The 9,939-nt window shown below is 37.7% G+C and overlaps 1 protein-coding gene across 1 annotated transcript; it reads left to right on the forward strand.

The window, feature by feature from the left end:
- Positions 1–2,378: 2,378 nt before the first annotated feature.
- Positions 2,379–6,612, forward strand: LOC124169678. The gene is made up of 7 exons (XM_046548346.1): positions 2,379–2,833; positions 2,981–3,241; positions 3,449–3,661; positions 3,963–4,207; positions 4,400–4,559; positions 4,712–4,811; positions 5,127–6,612. The coding sequence occupies exons 1-7, from the start codon at positions 2,623–2,625 to the stop codon at positions 5,176–5,178; spliced, it is 1,242 nt and encodes a 413-aa protein (XP_046404302.1). The 5' UTR covers positions 2,379–2,622; the 3' UTR covers positions 5,179–6,612.
- Positions 6,613–9,939: the final 3,327 nt, after the last annotated feature.

Below are 9,939 nucleotides of genomic sequence, written 5' to 3' on the forward strand. Positions count from 1 at the left end.
CCCTTAAGTGATATTATCCCTTTCAGAATATTGAAATAATTGCAATACCATGCCGAGGAGGAGTAAATTCTTGCATGAGTTATCTTCGAGGCAGTTGAGGAGAATAGCAAGTGCTGCTTCCAAAAGAAGACTTCAGGAATTCTTTCCTTCCGGGCCTTCCTTGGTACCTAACGCTAGGGAAGTGATCGTCACCCATGATTCACCTCTAGCTAATGTATCTTCCCTTAGCAGCAAAGTATCTGATGACGAAAATTCTAACCCCCATGTGTGTGAAAATAATTCTCCGATATCGTCTTTGGAAGAATCCCTGGAGTGTAATAGAGAAAAATGTGATTTGGAGTCATTAGAATATGGCTCTGAAATGTCATCAATGGATAATAGCCACCCAAACTTGGAGACGACTAAAGATTCTGAGATTTATGGAACTGAAATCGCACAAGATGAGATTATTTTAAATTCATTTGCATCACAACGTGAGAGTCTCTCTATTGATCTGGCTCTGTGGGCAACTGAGGAACAAGTAAGTCACTCAGCTCTGTCGAAGTTGCTACAGATTTTAAAACAGCACGGTCACAATGATATGCCTTGTGATTCAAGGACACTCTTAAAAACCCCCAGAAAGAGTGAGATTAGGATGGTCTCCCCTGGCCGTTATTGGCATAGAGGGCTCCAAGCTGGAATCAAAGATGTTTTATCTAATTATCAAGGCCAACAATTGGAAACAATTGAACTTATTGTTAGCATAGATGGGCTCCCAATATCCAAATCTTCTAGTAGCACAATTTGGCCAATTCTGGGCTCTATTTATCCATCAAAAGAAGTTTTTATGATTGGTGCATATCATGGCAACAAGAAGCCTGACAAGTGCAATGAATTTCTAAGTGATTTTGTTGAAGAATTTATCAGTCTACAGCAGTCTGGTATTAATTATCATGGTCACATTTGTAACTTAAGACTGAAATGTATTGTATGTGATGCACCTGCTAAAGCTTTTGTGCTCAGTGTTAAGAACCATGGAGGATATTCAAGCTGCACAAAATGTCAAGTTGAAGGTACTTATTCAGAGGGTAGGGTGTGTTTTCCTGATTTAAATGCACCAAAGAGGACGGATGAAGATTTTGTTTCGAAGCATGATGAAGACTACCACCAGGGTTCTAGTGAACTTGAAAAAATAACAAACTTTGGATTGGTGACAAATGTCCCCCTTGACTACATGCACCTTGTTTGTCTTGGGGTGACAAGAAAAATGTTATATTTGTGGTTGAGTGGTGACCTTCGCTACAGGCTCAATCATTTAAAGGTTAAATGTATTTCTGAAAAGTTGGAGTGTTTGAGAAGTTATATTCCTTGTGAATTTGGACGTAAACCAAGGAGTTTAGAATATGTTAAACTCTGGAAAGCAACAGAATTTCGCCAATTTCTTCTATACTTAGGTCCAGTTGTTTTAAAAGCTTTCCTGCCATCAAAAATATATCATCACTTCACATCTCTCTCTGTTGCCATCAGGATTATGTGCAGTGCAACACATATTGCAACTCATCTGGTGTATGCTGAGAAATTGTTGCAGCATTTTGTGAAGTCATTTGGTGAAATTTACGGTAAACACCTCATGTCCCATAATATTCATGGGCTTATTCACTTGAGTGAGGATGCCAAAAAATTTGGATGCTTAGACTCTTTCAGTGCATTTCCATTTGAGAACTACATGCAAAAAATTAAGAAGCTCATAAGGAAGTCAGACAGGCCACTGCAGCAAATACACCGGCGCATAGAAGAAACACAACTTTCTGGCCATAGATTTCCCTCTAGAACTTCAGTTGGAAAACTTGATGAGAAATCAAGACACTTTAATGGCCCTTTGTGTGGTCTGAGTGGAGCCCAATACAGGATATCAAATATTATTGGTGGTGAAGTGAAAGTGAATTCGAAGTGCGATGGATTTTTGTACACTGCTGATGGTGTAGTTGTGTTTGTTAGGAATTTGGTATTATCAGATGAGAAAATTTATGTAGTGGGTCAAGCAATGGAGAAGAAAAGTGAGCTATTTACAATTCCATGTAAATCCTCTGTGCTCAATATATTCCTTGTTCACAAAGAACCTACACAGAAATTATCATTGTGGGGAATTGATCAAATTTTAGGAAAGTGTGTCCTTCTTCCCGTTGGTGATAATGAGTTATGTGTATTTCCTTTGCTCCACACGAGTAATGTGCGATGAAATACCCATTGAAATATGATTGGATGCTTTCCCGGCAAATTATGTGGGTGAACTGTTCTCGCGATTCCCACCGGGTTAATTCTTTCATAACGACCAACGTTTCAAGCTCCATCTCGGTGCTCATCATCAGGGCTGAATGTATATTGGCATTGGCTGTTATGAAAGTTTAACCCGGTGGGGATCCCGAGAACAGTTTACCCATAAAATACCCATTGTTTACAATAAAATTCAGTCAGGAGGAGGCTAAGAAAACAGTTAGAATAGTAGTAAAGGTCACACTCACTTGTGGGCTATGTTATTGTTGTCTGTGAGTACATACTCTATTATGTGCTTTTAAGTTGATTGGTATGCCTTTCTATGCTAAAAACTGACCAATTCACAGCAAATGTAATTTTCGTAATAGGATGTCGAGAGCAGATATGCAATTTGCTATTGTCGAGTTTTTTGATGGACTGCAAATCATCCCATCAAAATGGTTTGTGGATGAGAGCCGAGGAGAAGCATTTTTCCCATCATATTCAAATGATAAAAGATACTATAAGGCTGTGGAAGCAGTGGAGGACCCTCAGAAAGGGTGGTTGAAGCACCCCATTAAAAAAGTTTGGGGTTATGCAAGTAAGTAATCCACTTCACTAGTTTAAAATTTAATTTTAAGCTTAATGCAACTCCTATGTTAAAGTGCAACTCCTAAATTAAACTTTTATGTTTAGCTTTAGTACATTTTATTTGTTCTTATATGCAGTTTTCTTAATCAATCTGTAGGAAACATGGAAAGGGGACGGGAGAAACTGAAAGAAGTGGAATTTTTTTCTGACATTAATACTGAGCCAGAAGAGACTGAGAAGAAAAAAAGAAGAGAGAGAGCTGCTTACAAGATAAGAGAAAGAAAGATCAGAGAAAGAAAGTTAAGCAGTGATTCAGAGGAAAGAATCGATTCCTCCTCTGATGAAAATGGCCTGGCACCATTTCCCTCCTTCAGTGACACTGAACTCAATGAAGGAACTCAATCAGTGAAGTCAGCAGGTAACTTCATAATTCTTATATTTGAAGTGCACAGTGATATGAAAGGGACATGGTCTTTTTGTATTTTGTGACAAATTGTGGTACATAATGCCACCATAAAGCAGTCACTATTGCTCTTTTTCTAACAAAATATCTCTGAAATAACGAAAATGTTCATTCACCCCTAAACTGGGTTGCATCTAATTATTGTATTGTTATGTTCTGTAGGAACTGTCACTAGAGTTGCAGAACAGTTGGAAGGATTAGATGGCAATAATGGGAAATGTGGGGATAAAAAGGGAAAGAAAGATCAAGCTGCCCTCAAGAAGAGGAGATTATCTAGCAATGAGGAAAGTTCAGGAAGTCTTTCCTTTGACATTGTAAACAGTGCTCCATCGTCTTCTCTTTTATCCAGAGAATCTGAAAAGGCCAATTCATCTGGTAAGCTCATGAAAGAAGGAAGCTCTTAAAAGACTAGCAGTAGTGTAACCTCATGTGCGTTTTTGGTCGGAAAGGAAGAATATGCATACATTTCATACAAGCCATCAAGCCTTTGATATGTGCTAGTAACTACAAAAATTCGTATTGCTTGAGTTCAATGTCAAATAAGAATATTTCTTTATTCTAACATGTATCATGAATAAGTAAGTTGTAATAAATGACGTAGGAAAACAAATGTGACAGTTGTTGTGTACAGCCATGGTTAGAGGAGTGAAAGTCATTGCAACTTTTATTTCAATAGGTAATGCAGATATCTTACGCCTCCTTACTGGCCATGGAGTGAAGCTGAACACCATAATATCTACGCAGAAAGAGATTATGACCAGGCTTGATCGGCTGGAGAAGAAAGTTGGAGGAGGTTATGCGGATGAAGGAAGAGAAGACCATAACCATGACATGTCAGAATTGTTTCCTCTTATGTCTTTGAAAGACGTGGAAACTTTTGAGGAAAAACTCAAAGTAGAAAAGGAGCGGCGCCGAATGGTTGTAAGTTGTTATAATTTAAAAATCTTTGACAAAAAGTTAACATTAGCACTCCATGTATCAGCTGGTAAATATTGTGGTGACACACAGAGATTAAACCCTATTATGGATGCTTTCTTCTGTTGGATACATTTACAATTTCATTATGTAATTAACTAACCTTAATTATATTAACATCTTTATATATTTTAACAGGTGGACCATTTAAAAACTATTGGTGGCCGAGATATCAGAAATGCCATCTTCAGAATGATGCCATACCTTTTAGGCAATGAAGTAGCCGCGCTCTATTCGTGGAAGGGAGGCAAAGGGAAGATGATATTCTGCCAACTGCAGCTGAGTAAAATTATCATAGGTAATTATTAAATTTCCTGTGAGACAAGAAATAAGGGAATCATTTTTTTGTCCTTTCTCCGGAAGATTTCAACCATAAAGAAATATATGGTAATTTTATTTTTCAATATGTATTTATGCATTATTAACTGTGTTGCTTCTTTTTATCTTCAGATGTAACGAGACAACAGTTCAACGCTACGGAACATGAAACATCCGAGCCTGTTAAGAAGTGGCTGGCTAAAGCTAAGGAAAGGATTGAGAGGGGGAAGAAGTAAGTTATGATAAATGTACTTTCAGTTAATAATGTAATTGGTTGACCTATGGATTGCTATAGTTATGTGTATCTCAATAGATAAAAAATTCTCTGTCACAGTATTTCGCTGTTTAGCCATGGATCTGTTTCAAATATTTAATATCCTTCTTTATTGCTGCTCATTTCAAATCTATTTCTGATTCAAGTAAATATGAGAATCTTAATAAGTCAAATGAAATATCACTACAGAATAGTATTGTGCATGGAAATTAATAATATTTAGTATTGTATACTTTGCATTTACATAAATTATTTTTTCTTTATTTCTCATAGGAAGGCAATGAGTCAGCCGTTGCAAAATGGAGATAGCGAAGAAAACAATTGATTCAATGGAGGATGAAAATTTGTAATTAGGTCATAGTAAATGGCAAATTAAAATGCAACTAAAAAGGGGAGACCACCTATCTTGCTCCACCTTTTTTAATGCCTATATAATTCCAAAATAATGCAGCACAGTACAGATTGGTCGGTTGGTGTAGTGATGAGTGCCTCTATTTGGCTCTCATCCTTGGGGCCAGGGTTCGAGGCTTCATCACAGCAGTATATTTTGTAGTCTTCAATTTAATCATGCGGCAACAAGTATTTCACTAATTTTAATTGCAGCAAACATAAGCGTGAGAAAATTTTTTTAGCATCACAACGGCATTTATGTATTTAAGCAGTGTCATTTCGAACGGGGAGCTATGAAGACTACACTTGCTACCATCCTCAAAAACATGAGGAAAGGTTAACGGTGGGCAATGACTGTGGCTTTTTTACAATAAATTACATTTGTAGGTGATCCTCTTGTTATTATGCTGGAAGGTTGCGAAAGATTTTGGGAAGCGGTGAGCACAAGACACAATTTGGCGTAATTGTTGATTTTAAATAATCAACCTTTATTCCATCCTATTTTTAATTGAACTAATGTTTTGGAATGGCTCTTTCAGTATGTGCAGGTACTTGAAGTAAACTTTGGAGTAATGTGAATTACAAGTATTAGAGAGATATGGCAATTTATATTTGTTTTGTGATCTTATTTATTACATCTGCACTCACATTGCTGCTCACCCTGAGCCTTAACGGAATGTGCTTTTGGAAGAAAAGTTTTTCGTTTTTAATTTGAAAGTAATACAAAAAATTAACATTTTAGCGCACACCAACCCTTCTAGTGTAGTGTATGCTACCGTCATATCTCCGCGTCCGTAATGACTCTGCTTAAATACCTAATCCCCGTTATGATGATAAAAAAATTTTCAAATTAGTGAAATACTTGTCACCGCATGATCAAAATGAAGACTACAAATATTACTACCGTGACCAAGCCTCGAACCCTGGCTCCCAGGATGAGAGCTGAAGACGCTCACCACTTCACCAACTGACCCATCTGAACAGTGCAATGTTATTTTGGGAATATCGCTCGTTAAAAATACCGCTCGAAACTTAATTAATTGCAACCAAGCTAAGGCCCATTCAGTGTAACCACTATCAGTTCAGAGATGTGTCCGCCATTTCAAATGCCATAAAAAATACGTCATCGAAAAAGGCAGAGCAAGGTACATGGTCTCCCCTTATTAGTTGCATTTTAATTTCCAACAGGTTTTATTGGGGAAAAGTTGTTCATCTATTGTTACTTAGGGCCCCTCACAGACGAATATTCAGCTCCAGGTAAAGAAATAACCACTAATTAACAGTACTTTTTGGGGTATATTACCTCACATTGAGGCCTTCCATTTGTTCATACCTTTTGTAATTTGGTTATAATAAATGGCAATTTAAATCCAACTAAGTAATGAAATATTATTTAATTTATAAATCCAAAGAAAATGCATTTTCCTAATTCAACCCTCAGCAATGCTGAAATATCCATACAGAAGGCTGGCATAATTATGGGATTTTTGTATTTCTTGGAATAAACACCATGTTTCCAGAACATCTTTGAGATATTCATGGCATTATTCCAATAGAAATATCAATATATTCTTATGGTGATTTCCTGGGAATATTCCTGAGGAATATCCTGGGAATATTCCTGAGGAATATCCTGGGAATATTCCTGAAGGAATATCCTGGGAATATTCGTGGACTATGCTGGGAATATTCCTGGACTATGCTGAGCATAATCCTGAAATATCCCAGGAATATTCCTATGAGAATATCCCGGGAATATTCCTGAACTATGCTGGGAATATTCTTAGAATATCCCAGGAATATTCCCGCAGGATATTCCTGGGATATGCGTTAGGGCGGACGTATAGTATATACCAGGAATATTCTTGGGATATCCTGAGAGCATTGAGAATATTCTAAGAATATTCCAATATACCTTAGAGAATATTCTAAGCATATTCATGGGATATTCCTCTGCTGTGTGGGGCGGCTGCCCAGATATGAGCGGAACTGTGATTTTCCAATCACTTCCATACCTGTGACTGCTACCCATCAGTAACGGTGATTCTTAACTGTGATTGCGATCACCGAGGAGAATCACTCATAAAAGTAAGCGGTGATTTGTGGCGCTGCCATTCGTGCTATTTTATCCAATTCCAACGACTGAGCTCTCCGCAAAAGGAACGAATAAACTTATTGAAAATTGGAAGATTAGGCAAAATAATATTTTGAGGGAAAATGTCTGATTCTGAGATTATGTTACGATAGTTAAGTAAATTTGATATGGTAAAGAATTGATAAGGGGAATTCATTATAATCCTATCGGCATTTTTTTAAACATATTATATATTCAAACCATCATGATTCAAACAGTTTGCTATTTCGCTATACATTTCGTAAAGAATATCTTATTCATCATAAAAGAAGACTAAGACATCCTTTATTATGCTGTTGGTAGCAACCGAAGCTATCTTCACCGTATTCACAGTCGCAGTGATTTCGAGCATTCGGTGGATTCGGTGATTTAGTCACCGGCAGTGATCGTCCACTACTCTTCAATCACAGGTGGCGATACATCGCTGATCACAAGGTAGCAGCCTATCACCAGCAGGGCTATCTTCACCGAATCGCAGTCACAGTGAAAAATATTTCTAAATTTTTCATGTAGGAAAATGTTTACATTGTTCCTCTTATTTAAAGTAAACCAAAAAGGCGAAAATCGTTGATTTGGTAGATTGCATTGCGGCGGGGCGTTTATCGCTATCATCGGGAGTGCGATGATCCTTCCTGGCTAAAAGTTGAATATCATTTCACTATCTATTTATTGAAAACTTCGCAAATTACCACATTCAACTGATATTACAGATTGGATTTTGTGAATTATTTTTGCTGATCCAAACAATTTTAATTTTTAATACATTTCAATTTCCGACTAGTAAAAACGAATAGATAACATGCAATAGGGTAGTTTCCTTCATCAAAGAAAACGAAATGCATTGATTACGATTCGTTACCCACCATTAGTGTATTAATAATATACAAATTATTTGGTTTTAGAAATACCGGTTTAGACGAATGGCAAGGGTCAATTTTATCCTCATTTGAAAAAGGCCAGATTGGCGCCCATGCGATGCCACTCTACGTGACGTCACAGGGACGTAGTTTCTATACGAGTAGATAGGAGTTTTACATCGTCTGACGTTACCAATGCATGCATGAGTCACAGATCTCAGGGAAACATGTCTTAATAATCACCTATTAAAACTGGATAAGGTCGGAAAGTTTTCTTCGTTTGATAAGGTATTAGTAATCCTTATTTAAACCTCCGCTACCTGCTAGCAGCCTGCATCGCAACGGCACACGTATCACACGGTGACAGCAGGAACCAGAATGACGTCACACGGGCTTTTCCCTGCTTTCATGCTTAGCCGTCGCGTTTTCGCGCGCTTGAAAATTTTCACTTTTCATTTAATCGTGAAAAATATATATCGTCATTTAAAAATCTAAAAGCGTGAAATACGTACTCCAGGAGTAATAGTATTTCGATTCAGGCAATAAAAAAATAATAGGAAACCACCCTATTGTCGGAATAATCAGTTGCTCCTAGTGATTAGTTTTAGGTTTTTAAAATTTTATATGGTTCTCGGTCACATATTTCTCCGTTACGGAAACTATCGGAGTTCATGCCATACCTCGGACTATCGAAGACAGTAGCGTCTCATGTGGCCTTTCAATTGTCAGACTCGAGGAAATACCTACTGCATCACCGAATTAAGTTCTTTTGTTTATGAGTGGAATGGTACTGATCATATGTATTAGTGAACGTAATGAAGGTTGGACTAGCTCATAGTAAACACTCCATACTATTCCATCCTCCAATGTAAATTTCCCCATGGAAATATTCTGTCCCTTTGAAAGGGCGCAAAAAACCTGGTTGATATGGAAGTAGCGTTCGCCCATCTTGTTAGGGAAAAGGCGGCCCCTTCGGGAAACATCTCTTTCAGAAAAAGAAAAGTTATGACAGCCTCGCTAAACTTAAATTAGGTATGGAACAGAGGGAAGAAGAGCGGTAGGTGGTCAGTCCCAAAGAGTCAATGGTGCTTAACCTTCAAGGCATAAATTCTGCTTGCCTTTTCCACACGGTCACTCCGGGTCAAAGGGACCGCTTGGACCTTGGGTTCTCGCATTCTCTGTGGGTCATCAGACCTCCGGGCGATGATGCCGAAGTCTCGGTGTCTTGTATTGCAATCGTAGCATTTGAAAGTTGATGCATGTGTCTTTATGACCAATATCACTTTTGTATATGTTTAGTTTATTTTCTGTTTTTAAGTTCATTTGTTGTTTGTTTTGCTTATTTGTGAGCATGTTTGTTTTTATTTTGATTTCTTTTATTTATTTGTTTGAGACGATGCTATGGTGATAAAAGATAACTAATGAATTGTTAAGGAGAGAGCCAACTTGAAGTGGATGTAAAATAGGATAGAGAATAAAACAGAGTGTCAAGTGATATTTACATTGAATTTAATCACTGTGATACGTTTAAGTGGCTGTCGAAATCACGAATGTCACTGTTAAGGATTGTCCGGTCGGCCGTGAATGCCCTGCCTGCCACCGTGTATTTTAACGGGTTTACAAATGTCGCCACTCGCGACGCTGACGGCAGAGTGTTCCGGGGATGCAAACTGAAACTGAAGGTGTTTACAGAAAAATGTGCTTG

Source organism: Ischnura elegans, chromosome 12 (genome assembly GCF_921293095.1).
Source record: "Ischnura elegans chromosome 12, ioIscEleg1.1, whole genome shotgun sequence".
Classification (NCBI taxonomy): Eukaryota; Metazoa; Arthropoda; class Insecta; order Odonata; family Coenagrionidae; genus Ischnura; species Ischnura elegans.

What these genes read in the sequence shown, in the direction of transcription:
- LOC124169678 (XM_046548346.1), top strand. Translation starts at nt 2,623, where the DNA reads ATGTCGAGAGCAGATATGCAATTTGCTATTGTCGAGTTTTTTGATGGA. An exon ending in TCAATCAGTGAAGTCAGCAG is followed by an intron (nt 3,242 to 3,448) that starts GTAACTTCATAA and finishes TATGTTCTGTAG; the next exon opens with GAACTGTCACTAGAGTTGCA. An exon ending in GCTGAGTAAAATTATCATAG is followed by an intron (nt 4,560 to 4,711) that starts GTAATTATTAAA and finishes TTTTATCTTCAG; the next exon opens with ATGTAACGAGACAACAGTTC.